Source organism: Schistocerca serialis, chromosome 1, assembly GCF_023864345.2.
Source record: "Schistocerca serialis cubense isolate TAMUIC-IGC-003099 chromosome 1, iqSchSeri2.2, whole genome shotgun sequence".
In the NCBI taxonomy this organism is placed as follows: domain Eukaryota; kingdom Metazoa; phylum Arthropoda; class Insecta; order Orthoptera; family Acrididae; genus Schistocerca; species Schistocerca serialis.
Window position 1 is genome coordinate 1,105,197,306 of NC_064638.1, and position 23,705 is coordinate 1,105,221,010.

Here is a 23,705-nt window from a genome sequence, read left to right on the forward strand (position 1 = left end):
TCTTTTTGAGTTTTCAAATTATTTTTTCCATACCCACAGCAGTCATCGGACCAACGCCTTTTTTCAAACCCTTCCGTGTTGGGAACTTCTGCAGAGTGATGTGTGCACAGTCATCATTTTTGTAATACAGCTTTACAAGCAAAGCACGATCCTGTATTGAGTTAGTAATGGTGAATGTCGCAGATGCGAAAGGAGAAAAATCCGTGTACCTGGCGTGTTTATACCAACTTCAACGGGTCATGCACATGACAGGTGTTTTCGTTTACGTATTCTGACACATACATTGCCATCTATTTATCAGTTTTCACACTGGTTTTTTCTTCTTCTTCTTCTTCTGCTATACATTTTCCCTCTTCTCCGATAATATTCCGTTGCAATTTAACGTCATTCACTACAGCATTTTGAAAGTTTATCACCTTGCATTTTACGCATAATCACTGGAGTGATTAGAAATAGAAGAGTAACTACAGAGAATATAAAAACGCTTAATAAAGATGGGTATGAGATAGTAGGACTACTTCAAAAGTGTTGTGGAATGTGTGTTTTAACAATTTGCTGAATCCAGAGGAAGTAGTGGAGAAAGACGTATAGTGTGTATATAGGTTGAACCAGAAATGGGGAAAAGATCTAAAGTGTACAGAAGTGTAAGAGATGCTGAACAACATGAGAGGAGGAAAGCCATAGGAGTTGGATGAACTGTGGAAGTGATCAAAGTAGCAAAAGATATGAGAACACAATGGCTGTATAAAGCTATGAGTGTGATACGGAAGGAAGTGAGAGCTCTGAGAGACTGTAAGACGAGAATAATTGTACCTTTCTTTAAGGGATGAAGCCAAAATGATGCAAAAACTATAGAAATGTTACCCTGATTTGCCAGTGTGTGAAACTTTGAGAAGATTCTGGAGAGACAAATCTGAATGCTTTGGGCCAGGAAGCTCCACAGTAGAGCCCATATTTACAGTGAGACAACGGCAGCAACAGCACTGAGTTTGAGATATATCCACTGATGGCCTTCCTAGATTCAGAGAAAACCTGCAACATTGTATTCAGAAGTAAAGTTTGGGCGGCACTAAGAAGGAAAGGAGTAAAAAGCAGACTAATAAATCATAAAAGAATATTACAGAGATGTATGAGTTGAGTTGTGAGACACTAAGAAGAGTGAGAACAGGATAGATGATATCGAGAAACAGTCTAAACAAGGCGATGCACTATCTCCATTATTTTTCATAGTGGTAATGAATGGTACAATGCAAAAGTAGCAAGAGCAATAGGAGACAGGATGACAGCAATGTTGTTTAGGCCTATTAATGATGTACTGGTGTGGGGAAACAGTGAGTAGGAAATAAAGAAGCTGGGTTTTGAGAAGATGAACAAGAATGACCAAAAATTTAATACAGAGAGCTCGATAAAACAGAACATCGGGCTACAGTGCATTGACAAATATTTTTTTGCTTATTATATCAGGGTGAAGAAGGCAAAATAATTTGGACCTCGCACTAATGAATTATTGTTGAATGCATAAATTAATTAGTAAACAGTTTTAAAATGTCAGTTACGACAATTTGTTGGTTGGAAGTCACAAATATGTATGATTCCATTTGGTTACAGTGGGTATTTATTAAGATAGTGAATGCAGTATGTGCAAAATCCTCGATATTAAATTTTAAATGTGAAGTGTAACTCCTTTTTTTGATGCTGTGGTATAATAATTGGTTGATAATATTTTAATATTTTGTATTGAAATAATTTATTGGTATTTTTGTTGCTTTCATAAAAATTCTTTGTATGTTTACTGGATGATTTGCACACTTAACTCGTTTTCAGAGGAAGAAATATTGTAGCTTCTCAAAGGTGACATGTCTGATCTAGACTTTGACATTTATGATGGGGAGAAAGATAACAAAAATGCTTAGCAACAGAACCCTGTTACATCAGTATAGTTTAAGGACTGGTTCTTGATATGGTTGCAATTGTGGACACTCAAGGCAGTGTTGGAGATGATGATCCTTTGGTTTGAAGATGGTTAGTTAATGGTCGAAACCATGCAGCATATTATTTGGCTCACAAGTAAAGGTACCCAGCAGTGGGATCAGTTTTTGACTCTATCTGTACGGTTATGCAGATTAAGTTCGCAGGTATCACACCCTGCAGCCGTTTACCGTGGTGGGTCCTCATTTGCGAGCAAGTGACAGAAAAAGAATTTCAGAATTTCGTGTGACACTAAGTAGTGTTAAATAGTTGCATCAAGTAGTCTGGTTGTGCAGTGTAATGGATAACATAGTAGTTCCACATGTAGAAAGTTGTGGGTTCAATTCTTACCAGGTGCAGTAAATTTTTTTATTTTTAAATCTTTGTCAAAATGACTTTGATCACTGTTTTTATCCAGTTAATTGATTTAAATGTAATTCTTTTATTTCCATTCCTTTGGCACATCATTTTTATCACAATATCAACTTCTTCGTTTGATCTCATTTTTTCCATCTTTTTTCCATTTGAAATCTATGTTCATGTGTTTTTAAATTAATATTATTTATTAATTTAGATTTAGTTTCTTTTATTTCATCACTCTGTTTTTTCATCCACATAATTGCATTCATCATCATCTATTTCTTATTTTGTTTGAATTTTATTATACTTAGACCTTTTATTTTTTTTTATTTATTTATTTTTATTTATTTATTTATTTTTGTTTTTCCAATCTTCATCTGATTTATTGAGTTCATTGTGCCATGGGTATTTAGTTTACAGTTAAATGTTTGTATGATTACCATGCAAAAAAATGCACATTTGGAAACGAAAAACACATTTTTCACACCACTGCACAGTCAATATAAGTAGTTTTTGTGCTCTTTCATTTCTTAACTGATAGATCAGAATTTTCAAATAATTGAATGTTATAATAGATGAAAATGATTAACTCATATTCGCAGAAATTCCAGTTAGAAAAAGAATGAAACAAATCATACAGTGATTAAAACAAAGACAAAGGAGTAGAAATAAAAAAATTACATTTAAACCATTTAATGGAATAAAAATAATGACCCATATCATTCCACTAAAGATTTAAAAGTAAAAGAATTTATTGCATGTGACGAAATTCTTACACACAACTTCTTGCATGTGAAGCTATTATCTAATCCATTACACCATACCAACAGATTACATAACTCGAAATCTTGAAACTTTTCCTGTCAGTTACTCGCAAATGAGGGTCCACCAGGGTGAATGGCTGTGGGATATCATACCTGGTACATCAAGCTACATCACTGTAGGTTTGATTTCAAAGTTGATCCTACTGCTGGGGATCTCTCCTTGTGAAAAGAATGGATGAGAAAAGAATGTCCAGGAAGATGCACAAGCTTAAGATGGAGTCCAAGACTCTTAAGTGGAAGGGGCTAAAAGGAGTGGAAGGAAGCTTTTGGAAGAGAGGAGAAGACAGGGCCAGTGCAGTGATATACAAGTGGTGGGAAGGTGGAGAAGATGAAGCAGTTGGTATTGCAACCAAACCCTGCCATTTATGGGGAAACTATTAAAGATGTTGATGGTGTAGATATTTAATCAGTATAGTAGATAGACTCTGATCATAATCTCATATTAATGACAACACAGCTAAAACATCAGAAAAGGATAAGGAGAAAAGTAACTAGTCCATATTTTGTGGTTAAAGTAGTGGCTCACTTAAGATTGCCATTATAAGATAATGCTGCTCACATACACACAAAATATACATTTTCTGAGGGTAGGACAAGTAGTTGGCCATGGCCTTGCTGAATGAACCAACCTGGTATTTGCCTGAAATGATTTAAGAAAGTCACAGGAAACCTAAATAAGAATGGATGATGGATCAGACTCCATCTTGCAAGTGAGGTCAGTGTCTTAACAACTGCACTGTGTCATTTGCCAGGTCCATTTTGTTCAGTGTTCCTTTGATCACACAAAATCTGCACCAGGTAACTTGTATTATAAAATTTAGTTGTGGACTGCATCACTGCACAAAGTGTGGATACCTGTGGTTGACCTCGTCGTGTATGTACTGCTGTGCTCTTTCTACTGCCTTAAATCTGGTCAGAAAACTTGACTCTGGGCTTGCCTACATGCTACTATGCCCATTGTACACATACATGTCTTGCTTTCAGTTCATCTGGAAAACAGTCAACATCCTCCCATTATGGGTGAGATGAATTCAGGAGAATGAGACATTACTGTCATGTCATGCACAGCAGATCTCAACACATGATCTATGTCTAAATTATTAGTGCGGTCATGTATTGTAATGTAATAGGTATTGCAGTTTTCCTCTTTGAACACCTAATCTGAGTCCTCTATGTAATTTTTACTTGAGCAGTGTGGATTACTTATGAAGCATGTTTGAGCTGTCTGAAATGGAGCACATGATGTTTCCTCACTCACAAAATTGGATGAACTATTGTTGTGGAATAAATTGGACATTAACTTCCTTTAGTCACCTGATAAAAATGTAATGTCATAAATATAGTGTCAGTGTGGTGCCAACAGGAATGAAAATATACTATTTAATTTCTCATACATTTCAGTTTCAACGTTACATATTATTCTTGTTTGCCTGGAAACATGACGGAAGACAGATCATTTTAATATGTAGCTTCGGAGGAACTATACTATAGATACTTTTTCACCGTAAATAAAACTGTAATTTTATTGAAGAACTGTGGTCAGGTCATTTCTTGAGGTTCAGATATAGCTATTCCCCCCTCCCCAGAATTTTTGTGGATAATCCATATAGTGTTTTAATATAGTTATGAAAGTTCTGGCAGAATGAAATAATAGAGTAAAGGAGACCATTCACTGAATAGTGGAAGTGTTGAAGTTGACAGGCACACAAAAAAGAACAAAAGCTTTACTGTCTTTAGGAAGAAATCATTTGAGCTAGAGTGCACGCTCACGTATTTGCATGCTCAAAACGTACATAGATGACACAAATCATGGGATATCTTCTAATATTTTCGGACTTTCTGCCCAGCTTAGTGCAGCAACTCGATGTGGCATGGACTCAACAAGTCATTGGAAGTCCTCTGCAGAAGTAATGAGCCATGCTATCACTATAGCTGTCCATAATTGTGAAACTGTTTCCACTTCACGTTTATGTCCATGAACTAACCTCACAATTGTGTCCCATAAATGTTCGATGTGATTCTTGTTGCGTGATCTGGGTGTTCAGATCTTTCGCTCAAATTGTCCAGAATGTTGTTCAAACCAATCACCAACCACAGTGGTCTGTGACAGTGCACTGTCACCCATAAAAATGCCATTATAGAATGGCTGCATACTATCCCAAAGTAGTACTCTGGTGAGTGAGTGGTTCAGTTGGACCTGAGCATCCAGTCTATTCCCTGTGAACCCAATGCACACCATTATGGAGCCATTGTCAGCTTGCACAGTGCTTTTATGACAGCCAGGGTCCATGGCTTCATGGGGCCTGCACCACACTCCAAACCTACTGTTGGCTCTTGCCAACTAATATTGGGACTCATCTTACCATGCTACAGTTTTCCAGTTGTATGGGGTGCAACCAAGTGCTGCAGACGATATCCTGCTGTTAGAAAAGGCACTTGGGTAAGTCCTCTGCTGCCACAGCCTATTAATCTCAAATTTTGCCCCTCTGTCCTAATGGATATGTCTGTTGTAAATCCTACATTGATGTCTGTGGTTATTTCAGTGAAGGCTGTCAGCTGCTGCATTGTCTGTGGTGAGAGATAATGTCTCAAATTTGATATTCTTGGCACACGCTAGACACTGTGGATCATAGAATATTGAACTCCTAACATTTTCTGAAATGGAATTTCCCATGTGTCTATCACCAGCTAATGTTCCCATTCAGTCTGTTAATTCCCAATGTGAGGCTCTAATCACTTCTGAAACCTTAGTCACCTGAGTACAAATGACAGCTCTGCCAATGCACTGCTCCTTTATACATTGTATGTGCGATAATACTGCCATTTGCATTATGTGCACATCTCTACCCCATGACTTCTGTCACCTCAGTGTACATTGTGCCGGATGTCAGTGTGTTAACACACATTTGGCTCTCCTGATAAAATTTTCTTCTGCCGTCTCCCCCCTCCTCCTCTTTTAATATTTTTCTCTTCGTCTCTCCACCCCACCCCTCTTCTCCCACCTCCTTGAAAAAGTGTTCTTATTTGTTTTGGAGATCAGATTGAAACTTAAAATTTGTTTACTCCATATATCCATTAATTGCAGCAGTAGTTGAAATGTGCTATTTGTCTTGGATGATATTTATTGAGAACTGATTGATTGTGATATGGGTAATATTTATTGTAAGTTAAGATGTGCAATTCATAACTTAACAATTTTTGTAATAAAGTTTAATTTTCTTTTAATGTGTGATGGGATGGTTTGATAGTCTTCCTCATTTTTTTTCTTTTGTTTAAAAACTTTACTTATCAAGGGATCTTGTGATCAGTTAGCCGATAGTGCCAGAAGTCTACTTTTACAAACTAAATGTTACATCTAAAATATATATTTTATGAAGAGAGAATTGTTTGTGTTTCCTCTAATTGGAAGTATGGTTTATGTAATTGAAAATGTTGTTTCTGAGTGTTGGTTCCATGTTGTTTCTCCTTCCTCCTTCATTTCTTTTGATTGTATTAATTGCTCTTTGGTTCTAGGTTTTGAAACATATAACTTGTCTGTCAGTATAATGTAGTGACACAAATGGTTTACTGTGGTTAAACAAGTAATTTTTTAACAGCTGTATTTCACAGAACGTTAAATAGATCTCTATTTCAAGCTGTGCGCTCAGTTAACATAGAAAGCACATCTCTTGGATGTTTTACACATTCTTCCACATTTTAAGCATTTGTCTCCAAAAATATTTCTGTAGTAGCACAATAAAAGTATTAGGCCTACATTTTTGCACTATTAAATTTAATTATGTCTGTTTAGTTCCAATTTAGCATCACAGATTACAACTTTCTGCTTTGTTTTTATTTCATAGTTATTGTGCCAATCAACAATGATTTACAGTTACTTACATTTATATTTGTAATATAATATTATGTATAAAAAAATCTACTTATCACGTGGCAGCAGGACAATGCACGTAAGATATTCCATATGCGTTTTTCCTGCCATTGCCTCTTGAGTAGATTTTTTTGTCTATGCAATTGTATTACATTTTCAAACAGTAATTATTTTGGTGATTCTTCAGTTTGTAGGTGTACCGTTTCATGACGAAAGTAATTGAGCATTACTTAAACTGTGGGGCATATGTGCCCTTTCCTATTAACATCCAGTATCTACACAGTAGCCCAATCATACAGTTCATAAGTTTTATCACATTGATAATGGCTAACATCAGTTTAAAACCAGTTGTCAAAAGCCAAGCAAACTCTTGACAGTTTCACATCTCTGCAGGATCTCTTTCATGAAATACCCAAAGTGAAATGTGTGTGAACGTTTGAGTTACTAAAGCTGACAAGTATGTGTAAACCATAAGATTTATGATAGTGAAAGTTTGAGTGTCTGTGATTGTAAACACTTATTTATTGACCCATGTAAACAGGGACATTGTGTGTGTGTGTGTGTGTGTGTGTGTGTGTGTGTGTGTGTGTGGGGGGGGGGGGGGGGGGGGGGGGGGGGGGGGGTTACTGCGGCAGTTTGTGCAGAGAGAGAGAGAGAGAGAGAGAGAGAGAGAGAGAGAGAGAGACTCATGGCTACACTCTTTCTCTATGTTCCATGCTGTTACAAAGTTTTAACTTTTTAAATAAATTATCTGGAGACACGTAGAGCAGTCATTTATGATTTGTCACTTAATGAATGTTTGCACTTTCTGTCTAAAAAGTCATTGTATGATTTGTGGTGCTTAGTAAATTGTTTGTATAAGGCACATTACACATCATAAATATATGTTATGGTAAAAGTACATGTTGTTCCATGCCAAAAGATTATCCATGAAAGTTGTGTGCTGTGGAACAGAAATAAAGTTGAAATGATTTTTGTACCTTCGCATAATGAAGGAAATAAAAATGCGCATATGTATTGAGCTATAATCTTTGGGCATTGCAAACTGTGCTTTCACCATATATCACCATTGTCATGTGATGTCTGAGAGCATTTTATTTCCTCTCTGTCCAGATATGAATGTTCTATCAGAATGGAAAATGTTGTGTGCAGGACATGTGGAGCACATGCCCCTGCAAAATCCTGAAGTTAAGTATAATAGCCAGCCATTTTGAGGTCTTGCTTTAGGTTATCATGTAGTGTATTTGAGATAAAAGTTAGTTTTATATTTTCTCCAATTTACGTAATACCACTTTGTGAGGCAGATGTAACATTTTCGTAGTTTGATCTTATCGTAGTATTCCTGTTGTTATCTTTGTTACTCTACATGTTTCTGAGTTTAGGCTCAATTTTTGTTTTAATTTTTTTTTCTGCCTCATAAATGGTCACCTGCACTGGCACTATGAAGGTATTTCACAATGAAATGAAATATCACCATTCACACTGGAACAAAATTGAGTAATGTAAACATACAGTGTACCTCGTGTCTCCATCTTGAAACTGTAATATTTGTTCTTCTAAATAACAGAAGAAAGATGATAAAGAGAGCTTACATAATCTTTTTGTGACAGTTTCAGGATATCAAAATTTATGAAGTTCAAAGATATGAGAAACACACTTCACTCTTTTCACAGATTGGTGATATTTCTTTCTGCTTGATAACATTCATTATCCATATAGTAGCTAATGAATGACATTTTGAAAATCATCAAAATCTTCTATTTTTGAAGATAATTTTCTTTCTGCAACTAGTTTTTGCCAATGCCCATTTTGTGTGTGTGTGTGTGTGTGTGTGTGTGTGTGTGTAAAATTGCTCACATACATTTGTTATGAAGGAGAATCATAATACTCAAGGCTGAAAACCATTCACTCCCCCAACCTTACATACAGTTAGATTTGAAAAAGAAGTGAATTATTTCATATGAAATAATTGGTAGAGAGGGTCGCATTATATCATGGATATTTATGATAGTTAACAGCGAATGATAATGATGCTAAACCACAGTTTCTTCAGAATAGATATTCAGTATATCATGCCTTTATTTACCATAGTTTTCCAGACCAATATGGTGTTAAAATGATTTCAGTAGTTCCTTCTTTGTCATTGAGTAAAACCTTGTAGTGAATTCTTTCACACTGGAAAATAACTTTTGATATTACTGTTTGCTCCTTTAAGTATGAAAACAGTTTTTTCTTACCTTTCAAATTAGGAGTTACATAGGTGTCGAAAAATTGAAGATTGGTAAGATACATGTTAGGACATACGGTATGAACTCGACATGAACATTTAACGTAATTTTTTTTTTCTAACTGGTGACTTGTCTGTTTACATTATGTGCGATGAAGGACAAGGATGAAAATGAACTTGCCTATATTATGTAGGTTATAGCCAGCATGATGTCATCAGGGTGTGGGCAGTTAACTGATCTTGGCAGTGTGCAAGGCATTATAAAATTCTCTTGACATTGCTTTCAGAAATGCAGTTCGGAAGGAATTTTTTATTACATTTATCTGCAGGCCAGACAGATTTGAGATTCTGGGCTTGCTCAAAAACATTTCAAAATATTTTCTTTGCTCATTTTCTGTTTGGGTTACAATGATGAGATTAACTACTCGTATGTATTACTTCAAGCATAAGGCCAGCTGTCTTGACATCTTACACATGTAATTTTCAAATATGCAGAAGCATATTGGGTTCGTAAGGTGGTATTCTGGGAGGAAGGGTTGAAGAATAGCCAGCAGTAAAAGATTCCTGAGAACTTTCGGCAAGCAGTTAGCACACATGAAGTGCTTCCCAGAAGGTGGCCATAAACTTGCATATCTGTGAAGTGATAAAAGTGCACTGTGGATCATAAACTAAGCATCAAATCTGTACAGTGCATTGTTAGTATACCATAGTTGAGTGTTCCTATTAATTTTATGAAAAAGTTTGTGGTAGTTTTGCTGGCACAGGAGTTTTAAACATTCTTTGCCAGTAAGTTTCTTTGTAACATTGGTGTTAACATGTTGGCATCAGATTGTGACAAAATAATTTGTGGATTATAGCAAGAAAATTGTGACTGTGGTTCAAATGATCAGTAATATTAGGTTCTAACTGGTGGCTCCCATGAACACTTACATAATTACATAACACATCTAAGCCAAGTACTGCATTATTTTATTTGCTTCCCAAGATCTGTAAAATTGTCCATCATGCCTTTTATATTTAATTCTTGTTGGTGCATCAAATTATGTGTCTTGACCCTTGTTTTCAGTGCCTGAAACATTAGTAATACCAGGTGCTTAATCAATTCAAACTCTGCCCTGCATCACATATAAGTCATTCTGGTGTCTCTTGTGGTCATCTTTAGCAACTCTTGTACTCATGTATGTATAAATTCTGTCTGCCAGCAAGTAACTTTTTCACTCCCAATACATAACAGTGCATGGCAAAATTCATCTTTCTAATTTAATCAGTTTCATCATTGCTGATGTTTTGAAGACCAGTCATGTAAATCAGACCAGGTCCACAGCCTTGGGAACCTAGATGGTACCTGTTCTTAGGTAACTGAAGTAGTTTATCTGCAGTTCTGATTTTGTTCTAACACTATACTATACTCATTCACATATCACTGTGTCAACAACCAGAGGTTTAAAATGAAGTGGTTATCAGGATACCAGCGTTCGTCACGATACCAGTACAGATTTTTCCCCTATTATGTAAAATAATCATGGCCTCTATTTATCAACTTTTGGACGTAGCTTGTTTTATTGCTCAACTGTCTGATATGAGTTGTACTCTGAGAATGGTCTGTATTTCATGCAGAAATGGAACACCCTTGTTCTTCCAATTTCCACATAATTTATGTAAATTAATATTCTCCCAGCCTCATAGTCTGATGAAATTGTCAGTCCCACCACACACCACACTTTCCATTGTTTGTATTACCTCTATTTGTGTGTATATCCCCCTTTGTATGTAATTAGTCTGCACGTTGTTGCTGATCTCATTGCAAAACTTGCCTATGTATAATGTCACTTTATTTGCTAACATTACTCAGATCCCCGCTTATCAAGACCTACGTTATATATAGCAGGAATAGTGACATTTGAAGATACATATGACAGGTAGTCACAGTACATAGTGCTTTTAGAGTGGAGGTTTTAATGTGTTGCAGAGTGACCGGCTTCTCCTTTTTATTCTCATGGTCAGCCGGCCATGGTAATCTGCTCTCCTGTTTTGATCTCTTCTACATGTTCCTTGCACCTCTCTGTAGTTTTCTTGTCTGATTTTGTCCATTTTAGTTTTTGTTGCCCTTCTATAATTCTTGTGGTTTTCTGCTTTCTTCCAGCTGTGTTTTGAATATCTCAATTATTTTACTCCCACCCTTGTGGAATTATTTTAACTGGAACAAGGGACCAATGACATAGCAATTTTCTCCCTCTCCCCCCTCTTTTAAACCATCCAATCATAGTAAACAGTAAACGTGTTCTGAAGCATACTCCATAGTGCAGTAATATAGTTTCGATCAACTTTATTTTTAGTTTCACAACTTCTATCAATTCTGTGAAACGTGTATGCAAATAAATTTTTGACAAAAGCTTACAGTTGTGGTCAAAGCTTGAGGTGAATTCCTGTGGCACTTACTTTTATAAGTGTGCTGCCTCTCGGTGTTGCCAGCTTGTTTATAGAGTAAATTCATTAAAGCTATATTAGTGTATAGGATAGCTGCATAGTAGACAGCATAAAAAAGTCTTATTTCCAACTCTTGATTACTACATGAATGTTTGGTATTTACACCAGATTAAATTACATGAGAATATTAACCAATTCAGTGACATATTAGATTAGTAACTGGCTACTCAATCAGTAACAGGATGTTACAATGATTTGTGGGGAATCTTTAGATGGAATATGACATTCTTTCCATTGCAGTGTCTGAGGAAATTTTTAAAACAAACCATAAGTTAATTCTCTTTCCTCCATTTTATGTTATGAGTAATGACTCTAAGAATAAGAAAAGAAAGGTTGGAATTCATACTAAGGTGCAGACAGTTATTTGGATAAAATATGAAGGGGATAAACAACAGTGTAAAGAACTGGCATGGCATGCAGAACACTTCTATAATTGTATACACTTCATATTGAAATAATTAGTAATTAGAAAGCTATTTGTATGTAATTGAAGGGATCATCACCCATAGTTAGGTCAGTAGTGTGTGTGTGTGTGTGTGTGTGTGTGTGTGTGTGTGTGTGTGTGTGTGTGTGTGTGTAAACGAAGAGACCAGAAATTCTAAATTAATATAGCAAGTTAGGAGCTAGTACATATATGTGGTAAGTGGTTTCAGCTACTTCAGTGTACACAAGAATATTCATGCTAAACACAGATCTTGAGTCACACAATTGAAACCTCTGTAATTCTATTGAGTCAGAGAACAGGTAATTTTTAGGACACAGTGGAATGTGGTGTGTAACCCTATTGTTCAGTCAGTTATTTCTAATGGAGCAGCCAAGCAATGGGTTTAGAAATGTTTTTAGAAGACTGAAGAAAGACTTGGAAGGTGTGGAGGGATCAAAGTTGATACTTTGATTTGCTCTGTGAACTGTGCACCGATGGTGCAGTTGCTAGCACATGCCCTGTGAAAGGTCAGAATATAGTTGAGCCTCAGTGCAACATAAAAGTTTAACTTTTCACAGAGATTACTTTTGAAAGCAAAATGATTGGGCTGAAGCACAGTACTTGTATCCAAGCTCAGGATGCGAGGGCAAATTGAGAACATAAAAAATAGACAAACAATCAAATAAAAGATCAGAAAAAATTGGAAGAGTGTGAAAGATGGGTTCTTAGAATGGAAAACGGTGAGATGTCTCTAGTCAGAATATGAGGTAAGGTTACTGAGAGTAGCATACTATTTCTATATAGTGTGAATGTAATAGTAGTGAATTTTAATAACAAGATTCCACTCTGTTGTCACTCAGAATGTTACTAGTAATGAGTAGTTTCTCTGAGTTGTTTTACCCTTATTGAGACCCTGAAAGAATTTGCCTCTGTAGCATTATGAACTTACGAACACTCTATACCTTGTTTTTCTCATTACTAAATACATGTCAGCAGCTTAATTTTTTCCTTACACTCCTTTCCAATGGATGTACTCTCTCCACTGTTGCCAGTTGCTTTTATATATTTTTCATGTCACTCAATATATTAAACAATTAAGATACAAGGAGCTGCAAAATCATAATTGTAATGAATGTTGTAGAATTCCTACTCTTTATCTGTTACTGTTAATTTATTTATTATGATTGGTTATTAAATATCACAACTGTGCTAATAAAACGTAATTTTATAGTGATGGTTGGTCAGCAGGCATATGGTGTTGGAATGCAGCCAAATGCTCAGCAAGCATTGGTACAGCAACAGCAACAACAGAATCAACAATTACAAATGCAGCAGCAACAACAAATACAGCAACAGTTACAGCAGCAACAGCAGTTGCAGCAATTACAACAGCAGCAACAGGTATGCATTTATAATAATGGAGCACACTTCAGTTTCCAGAACAAGTTTTCAAATTTACCGTTTGGCGCACACGACATTTAAAAGGTGTATCCTGACTGTTGCGTTTAGCTACTTCGTGCCACTGCACTAGGTGCAATGTAAATGACTGGAAGGGTTTTTGGGCCTTAACTGAACAATCTAATCACCTCCAAGAATCTTTCAATCACCTTACAGTATTTCTTTCTGTTCCAATTTCTGAGGGAAGTGTACTTGTAAAGAATACTAAAAAGTTGTTGGGTGCCTAATATTTTTGAAATAAATAAACTGTCCAACTCCATACTTCATTATAATGAAGCAAAGAGCTACTACAAATCAATACAATCGACTACAACTTTTATTATGTTATTGTTGTTTTATAAAAAAAAGCGACATCATGAGATTGTAGTGGGATGAAACTATAGAAAAATTCTCACTGAAAGTGAAAACAATGACTTATTGTTAGTTATTATTTTTATAAGAAATACAGCTATGTTTTTGTGTTCAGTGAGAATTCAGCTTTTTATTAATTTAAGCAATAATGTTTACTTACATACATATGTTTGTATCAGAAGTTATTGACTGAATCATTTACAAAGAATTCACTCAACAATAGAGCACTGCATTTGTGTTTCTGTTCTCTGCAACAAAATAAATAAGTTAATATCTATTCCCTTTCTCTCTGTCTTAGAGAGCACAAGTGGAAATTATAGTGTAGTGCTACATGTCTCTTATCATCGAAAGGGGGAGAGAGGGTCAACATGTCTTCAAAACCCAGTTAGTGCAAGACAGAAATAAATTAAAATTTCTCTTTTTAGCATGGAAGAGGAATTTTATTTGTTATGAGGTAGTGCAAGTTGAATAAACGGCCATTTGTTCACGCAAGTGCCATGTTAACCACCAGCAATAAACATCTAGATTTCAAATATTCTCCATCCACATTGCAGATGTCCCATCAAGACCATGCCACCATTTATGCCCACTTTGAGAAATAGATACCAAATACAGCTATGAGATTCAGCTCATTTTCATTCATTTGCTCACAGCAAATTTAGAATTTAGTTGGTTATATCTGATGGAAGAAAAGGAGAAAGCAATAAAATAAGGATATCTTAAAATTAAAACTATTTAAAATTTTTTGTGGATGTCTAGATAGCACACATTATATAGCATTAAAATGAGATGACTACTTTCAGTTGACTCAGCAACTATCTTCAGATTTGAGATAAAGTGTAGAGCAGAAAATTGCCTTAAGTTAAATTTTACAAATTAAACCTCGAACATAGAAAAGTTTGGAAGTGTGGAAATAAAGAAAAGTAATAATATACCATTTGTAGTAAATGTGTCGGCAAATAGTGTATTGGAAACGCTGCATCGTTTATGTAGCTGGGAGTTAGTTATGAGAAAGGAAATGGCTATCAGATAAGGGTCAACTATATATAAATTAACAACATTACATCAAAGAGGTAATGTGTAAAGCATACCACATCCATATGAGTAATTCTTCCAATAAATAAGCTGAACCAGTAAGGTAAAACCAAAAAGTTCAAAACTGATCGGAACAAGAGAAACGGTTAGATGGCGAAAACTATTACAAAGATAAAAACAGCAACATTATGCAAAAAGGATCATACCATCCTTACTGAGATCGCACTCAGTTACACAAAATCTATATATACTTCGTTACATTGAGTAACCTGTCAAAGCAACATGTAGCTCTGATTTGATTGTGGCCTACTCACAGCTGTAGCAAGACTAACTCCTGCACTTGTGAAGGTCAAGTTGAAAGTTGCTAGAAAGGCAAGTAGTTGGAGTTAAAGTATACGCACTTACATCATACATCATGAATAAGAACAAGAATAATTGCAGTATAGATTAAAATACAGATCACATGGGGGTTAAATCAGGGCTTCGAGTGGGCCAGATATTGTTGCTAATGACTCTGTCCTGGAACACACAATGAGTTGTGTCCAAAGCAACACTGGCTATATGAGGTCTTGCTGACTCCTCTTGGAAAAAGTGTGAAGCTTCATTCTCTTTCACTCACTTCTTTAAAAAAAAAAAAAAAAACAGTTGCAAAAATGTTTTGCGCATATTTTTCAAAGTTAGCTGTATCATTAAGAAAATTGGATATACTATCGTCTTCACTAACTGTGCACCTTGTTCCTGTTTTCTGATGGAGAAGGGTTCATCATGAAAAAGAATAGGTCTATTGGTGTTTGATTGTTGACAGTTTTGGGAATTAACATCCCATATAAATGGAATTTTTGTAGAGAAATTTTCAAAGCAGTATGAAGTGTTGTATAGGTGAGTTCCTGTGAGCACAGTATGGCATCGTTCACATTTCTTGTCAGGCGCATTTCCCATTTCATGAAATTTATTCACTAATTTGCGAATTGCATCAATCCTCGGAATTTGAACATCTGGAAAGTTTTGGTTAAATGACCTCTGGGTAATATGAGTGGACTCTGTATGCATGTACGAATTACAAATAAACACTTGGGAATGGAATAATTCGATCTTGCCATTGTTGAATTTGTAGGCTTCCTGTTAAATTCAAAATGAATGTTCCACTGTTCAAAAGACATTGGCTGAGAAGACATACCTGCACAGTTCTGGTAGGCAGCAAGTGCAACCCTGCATATGTGTTCCTCAGATAAATGGAACCCTCTGTATATGCAATAAGAACGTTGACACAAAGAAAATATAAAAAAAATTACAAGAAAAAGTGTCACAGCACAAAGATTGGGCATATAATGTTTAACAGAGAAGCTGCAAATTGAGCACACTATGTTTTAATACAATCTGTTAGAAAATTACAATGGAAGGCAACTGATTTATCATACATGATAGTATATAAGATTAAATAAATAAAAATAAGGTAACAAGACTGCTGATCTGGGTAGAGCGCCACGACCTAAGGTGTGGTGTATGGTTGCTATCATTAGTAGGCAAGTGACTATATTATATGTAAATTTTTTTTTGGTATTTTATTGTAGATGCTACTAACATTGGAAACTTTATATCCATTAGCTAGTGCAATCTGCTTTAAGATGCCAATTTCTTTATTAACTTCATCCTTCGTAACAGTATATTTAACAAACAATGGATCATCAGTGCAAGTTGGCTTTCTGAGAATTCTAAATGCGTGTTTGTTGTTCTTCTAGTCATGGTCAGTTCAAGGTAATTAGTAGTACAATCCTGTTTCAACTCTAAAGTGAAATTAATTTTTGGGTGCATGTTATTGAATCGTCCTCCCCTCATGAACATAGACCTTGCCGTTGGTGGAGAGGCTTGCGTTCCTCAGCGATACAGATAGCCGTACTGTAGGTGCAACCACAATGGAGGGGTATCTGTTGAGAGGCAGGACAAACATGTAGTTCCTGAAGAGGGGCAGCAGCCTTTTCAGTAGTTGCAGGGACAACAGTCGGCATGATTGACTGATTTGGCCTTGTAACATTAACCAAAACCGCCTTACTGTGCTGGTACTGTGAATGGCTGAAAGCAAGAGGAAACAACAGCTATAATTTATCTTGAGGGCATGCAGAGCTTTACTTTATGGTTAAATGATGATGGCATCCTCTTTGGTTAAATATCACTGAGGTAAAATAGTCCTCCATTCGGATCTCCGGGCAGGGACTACTCAGGAGGACGTCATTGCCAGGAGAAAGAAAACTGGCATTCTATGTATTGGAACGTGGAATGTCGGAGCCCTTAATCGGGCAGGCAGGTTAGAAAATTTAAAAAAGGGAATGGATATGTTAAAGTTAGATATCGTGGGAATTAGAGAAGTTCGGTGGCAGAGGAACGAGACTTCTGGTCAGGTGAATACTGGGTTATAAATACAAAATCAAATAGGTGTACTGCAGGTGTAGGTTTCATAATGAATAAAACAATAGGAGAGTGGGTAAGCTACTACAAACAGCATAGTGAATACACTATTGTAGCAATGATACTCAAAGCCTATGCATACCACAGTAGTAAAAGTTTATATACCAACTAACTCCGCAGATGACGAAGAGATTGATGAAATGTATGATGAAATAAAAGAAATTATTCAGATAGTGAAGGAAGACGAAAATTTAATAGTCATCGATGACCGGAATTTGATAGTAGGGAAAGGAAGAGCAGGAAAAGTAGTAGGTGAATATGGTATGCGGGTAAGGAATGAAAGAGGAAGCTGCCTGGTAGAATTTTGCACAGAGCACAACTTAATCATAGCTAATACTTGGTTCAGGAATCATGAAAGAAGGTTGTATACATGGAAGAGGCCTTGGAGACACTGGAAGGTTTCAAATATATTATATAATGGCAAGACAGAGATTCAGGAACCAGGTTTTAAATTATATTTCCAGGGGCAGATATGGACTCTGACCACAAGCTAATGGTTATTAACTGTAGATTAAAACTGAAGAAACTGCAAAGAGGTCGGAATTTAAGGAGATGGGACGTGGAAAAACTGACAGAACTAGAGGTTGGAGAGAGTTTCAGGGAAAGCATTAGGGAATGATTGATAAGAACGGGGAAAAGAAACTCAGTAGAAGAAGAATGGGTAGCTTTGAGAGATGAAATAGTGAAGGTTGCAGAGGATCAAGTAAGTAAAAAGATGAGGGCTAGTAGAAATCCTTGGGTAACACAAGAAATATTGAATTTAATTGATGAAAGGAAAAAATATAAAAATGCAGTAAATGAAGCAGGCAACAAGGAATACAAATGTCTCCTAAATGAGCTCGACAGGAAGTGCAAAATGGCTAAGCAGGGATGGCTAGAGGACAAATGTAAGGATGTAGAGGCACACATCTCTAGGGGTAAGATAGATACTGCCTACAGGAAAATCAGAGACACCTTTGTAGAAAAGAGAACCACTTGTATGAATATGAAGAACTCAGATGGAAACCCAGTTCTAAGCAAAGAAGGGAAAGCAGAAAGGTGGAAGGAGTATACAGGGTGTTACAAAAAGGCAAGGCCAAACTGTCAGGAAACATTCCTCACACACAATGAAAGAAAATATGTTAGGTGGACATGAGTCCAGAAATGCTTACTTTCCATGTTAGAGCTCATTTATTACTTCTCTTCAAATCAGTCATGGAATGGAAACACACAGCAACAGAACGTACCAGCATGACTTCCAATACTTCGTTACAGGAAATGTTCAAAATGTCCTCCATTAGTGAGGGTACATGCATCCACCCTCCGTCGCATGGAATCCCTGATGCGCTGATGCAGCCCTGGAGAATGGCGTATTGTATCACAGCCGTCCACAATATGAGCACGAAGAGTCTCTACATTTGGTACCGGGGTCGCGTAGGAAAGAGCTTTCAAATGCCCCCATAAATGAAAGTCAAGAGGGTTGAGGTCAGGAGAGCTTGGAGGCCATGGAATTGGTCCGCCTCTACCAATCCATCAGTCACCGAATCTGTTGTTAAGCGTATGAACACTTCGACTGAAATGTGCAGGAGCTCCATTGTGCATCAACCACATGTTGTCGTACTTGTAAAGGCACATGTTCTAGCAGCACAGGTAGAGTATCCCGTATGAAATCATGATAACGTGCTCCATTGAGCGTAGGTGGAAGAACATGGGGCCCAATCAAGACATCACCAACAATGCCTGCCCAAACGTTCACAGAAAATCTGTGTTGATGACGTGATTGCACAATTGCGTGCGGATTCTCGTCAGCCCACACATATTGATTGTGAAGATTCACAATTTGATCACGTTGGAATGAAGCCTCATCTATAAAGAGAACATTTGCACTGAAATGAGGATTGACACATTGTTGGATGAACCATTCGCAGAAGTGTACCCGTGTAGGCCAATCAGCTGCTGATAGTGCCTGCACACGCTGTACATGGTACGGAAACAACTGGTTCTCCCGTAGCACTCTCCATACAGTGATGATGTCAACGTTACCTTGTACAGCAGCAACTTCTCTGACTCTGGCATTAGGGTTATTGTCAACTGCACGAAGAATTGCCTCGTCCATTGCAGGTGTCCTTGTTGTTCTAGGTCTTCCCCAGTCGCGAGTCATAGGCTGGAATGTTCTGTGCTCCCTAAGACGCCGATCAATTGCTTCGAATGTCTTCCAGTCGGGACACCTTTGTTCTGGAAGTTTGTCTCAATACAAACGTACCGCGCCACGGCTATTGCCCCGTGCTAATCCATACATCAAAGGGCATCTGCCAACTCCGCATTTGTAAACATTGCACTGACTGCAAAACCACGTTCGTGATGAACACTAACCTGTTGATGCTATGTACTGATGTGCTTGATGCTAGTACTGTAGAGCAATGAGTCTCATGTCAACCCAAGCACCGAAGTCAACAATACCTTCCTTCAATTGGGCCAACTGGCAGTGAATCGAGGAAGTACAGTACATACTGACGAAACTAAAATAAGCTCTAACATGGAAATTAAGCGTTTCCGGACACATGTCCACATAACATCTTTTTTTTATTTGTGTGTGAGGAATGTTTCCTGAAAGTTTGGCCGTACCTTTTTGTAACACCCTGTGTAGAGGGCCTATACAAAGGCAACGTACATGAGGACAATATTATTTAAATGGAAGATGGCGTAGATAATGATGAAATGGGAGATACGATATTGTTTGAAGAGTTTGACAGAGCACTGAAAGACCTAAGTCGAAACAAGGCCCCAGGAGTAGACAACATTTCATTAGAATTACTGATAGCCTTGGGAGAGCCAGTCCTGACAAAACTCTACCATCTGGTGAGCAAGATGTACGAGACAGGCGAAATACCCTCAGACTTCAAGAATAATATAAAATTTCCAATCCCAAAGAAAGCAGGTGTTCACAGATGTGAAGATTACCGAACTGTCAGTTTAATAAGTCACGGCTGCAAAATACGAACACGAATTATTTACAGACGAATGGAAAAACTGGTAGATGATGACCTGTGGGAAGGTCAGTTTGGATTCGTTACAAATGTTGGAACGTGGGAGGCAATATTGACCTTAAGACTGATCTTAGAAGATATATAAAGGAAAGGCAAACTTAGGTTTCTAACATTTGTAGACTTAGAGAAAGCTTTTGACAATGTTGACTGGAATACTTTCTTTCAAATTCTGTAGGTGGCTGGGGTAAAATACAGGGAGCAAAAGGTTATTTACAATTTGTACAGAAACCAGATGGCAGTTACAAGGGTAGAGGGCATGAAAGGGAAGCAGTGGTTGGGAGGGGAGTGAGACAGAGTTGTAGCCTATCCCCGATGTTCTTCAATCTGTATATTGAGCAAGCAGTAAAGGAAACAAAAAAAAAAGTTCGGAGTAGGTATTAAAATCCATGGAGAAGAAATAAAAACTTTGAGGTTCGCCGATGACATTGTAATTCTGACAGACAGCAAAGGACTTGGAAGAGCAGTTGAACGGAATGGACAGTGTCTTGAAAGGAGGATATAAGATGGACATCAACAAAAGCAAAACGAGGATAATGGAATGTAGTCGAATTAACTCGGGTGATGCTGAGGGAATTAGATTAGGAAAGGAGACACTTAAAGTAGTAAAGAAGTTTTGCTATTTGGGGAGCAAAATAACTCATGATGGTCGAAGTAGAGGAGATATAAAATGTAGACTGACAATGGCAAGGAAAGCATTTCTGAAGAAGAGAAATTTAACATCGAGTATAGATGAAGTCTTTCCTGAAAGTATTTATATGGAGTGTTGCCATGTATGGAAGTGAATCATGGATGATAAATAGTTTAGACAAGAAGAGCATAGCTTTCTAAATGTGGTGCTACAGAAGAATGCTGAAGATTAGATGGGTAGATCACATAACTAATGAGGAGGTGTTGAATAGGATTGGGGAGAAGAGAAGTTTGTGGCACAACTTGACTAGAAGAAGGGATCGGTTGGTATGACACATTCTGAGGCATCAAGGGATCACCAATTTAATATTGGAGGGCAGCGTCGGGGTAAAAATTGTAGAGGGAGACCAAGAGATGAATACACTAAGCAAATTCAGAAGGATATAGGTTGCAGTAGGTACTGGGACATGAAGCAGCTTGCACAGGATAGGGTAGCATGGAGAGCTGCATCAAACCAGTCTCTGGACTGAAGACGACAACAACAACAACAACAACATATTTAACATTTTTTACGGAATTTAAAAATCTTATTTTCATAAAATAGTGTTGTCTTTTTCTAGAGAACTGTTGGAGCTTTCTACAAAATATTGTATGTTTAATCTCTTTGCATATTGTAAGCTTCTCTTATGAGGGTTTTGTAATATATTTAATAGGAGAATTTTTTAAAAAATAATTACTATTCTGTTATTTTAAGTATTGGATAAAGAAATTCCTGTGAAATTCCGAGCACTTTGCCCCATATCTCACCTTACCTGCAGAATTTCAAAGTTTACCCTTGAGAAAAATTTTATTGGTTTTATGGAAATAAGTGTACAAAATTTCATAAATCTAGCCTTCATAAATTCTGAGAACAAGGTACAAAAACTTTTGAAAAACCCAATTCCCATGAAATGCAATTAAAGTTCGTCCTAACTACTTCCTTATGTCACCATTTCAGATGGCTCCAGATATGTACTCAGGGCCCTCCTCTGCTTTGAGGCTTCTATTCTGGTTTCTTGTTCAGCTTTTTCCTTTACCAGGGCTTCAACTTTCTTTTCAGCTCTAGAGAGGTGCTGTAAATCTATTTTTCTCAAGATGTTTTGGATGAAATTTCCCATCTTAATGCCCAGTCTCTCTCAAACCTTCATTCTCCCCACATTTTCATTATTAAATACAAGAACTGCATGATAAGTTGTGATTTTGACAACTGTAGCAGATGCAAATGTGGTTTGGGGGCATGGTTTCCATATAAGGGAATTTAGACTCTCATTTGGATTCTAGGTTTTACCAGGAGCACACTTTTTAGAAGTTAAGGATTGGCCAGAAACCTGTAAGTGGGGGTGGCAAGATCTAGGATAATATTCAGAATCTTCTCCTTTTGAATGTAGGAGTTGTTATCCACTGAGCCTTTAGATATTGAAGTGTTTCTTCAAAAAGTGGTCCCAGCAGGAAGGTTGTGTTGGATATTTATTTTTCAGTCACTTCGGATGTGATTTCATCATTGAAACTTTGCCTATGAGTTCTACTAATAAATGAAAAATAAATTGAAAATGGACTTTTCAGTCAATTTTATGGATGTGACCTCTTACTCCCATCCTCTCTCCCCTTAATCTGCTGGTGAAATTTCTGGAAATGTATGTCATCAACTCTAAGAAAATCAGAAAAGGAGAGAATCAAAGTGTTAGAGATGTGGCGTTATAGAAGTATGTTGCAAATTAGGTGGACTGATAAGATGAGGAAGTCCTCTGCAGAATCAGTGACGAAGGGAACACACAGAAAACATGGGTAAAAAGCAGGGACAGGATGATAGGACATGTATTGAGCCATAAAGGTACAACATCCATGGTACTAGAGAAGCTGTAAAGGGTAAAACCTGCAAGGGAAGACAGAATGGAATACTCGGAGATGAAGAGGTTGGCACAAGACAAGAATCAAGAGTCAGGAAACTGATTCCACAGCATGAATGGCAAAATGCTGTTAATGATTTGTGGAATGTTTTAAGTGAGACAAAACCCAAACATTCAGTTGCAAAAGATGATACTTGTTAACATACCTACACAAAGAAAAGACACATTTATGAAAAAGTAGGATTCTTTTTCAGGAGCTGTGTCCTCCTTTTACTAAGACACATTTGATCTGAACAACTTTAGGTATTGGTCACTATTTTGAAAATCTAAACAGACTCATTGTTTTCCACATGCTCCTAACGTAACTAAGCATCATAAATCACCAGTGTGTGGTTTCTACTAAATCAGGCTTCATAAGAACATAGGGTGGTTGTACGTGCAGCTCCTACCATGCAGCCAGAAGAGGCCTAGGTTAGTTGGGTTATGGCAAATAGTACAGGATGAAGCTCAGTGACTTACAAGCTCCGTATACAAGAAACCTCTGCTGGTGGATGTGTGCCTCTTGTCACGGTGGGCTGATAATATAACACAGTTATGGCTTCCCATATGTTGTTTATAATGTAGCCTTACATACTCCATTTAAGTTAAAATGGAAAAATAATGATACTGCACATCTTTTAAGGAAAACTACAGTGTGTTCT

At 37.0% G+C, this 23,705-nt stretch overlaps 1 protein-coding gene across 3 annotated transcripts in view; it reads left to right on the forward strand.

Annotated features, from left to right (window-relative positions):
• Positions 1-23,705, forward strand: part of LOC126416498 (mediator of RNA polymerase II transcription subunit 30-like) — an 85,318-nt gene that overhangs the window by 13,109 nt on the left and 48,504 nt on the right. For 2 of the 3 annotated variants that reach the window (XR_007575476.1, XM_050084242.1), the window contains exons 2-3: positions 8,134-8,206; positions 13,388-13,559. Coding sequence is in view for 2 of the 3 variants with exons in the window: in XM_050084242.1 (XP_049940199.1) it covers positions 8,134-8,206; positions 13,388-13,559 (245 nt within the window). In the remaining variant the exon portion in view is untranslated. The remainder of the gene's footprint in view (positions 1-8,133; positions 8,207-13,387; positions 13,560-23,705) is intronic. The other variant, XM_050084250.1, reaches the window with a different exon arrangement.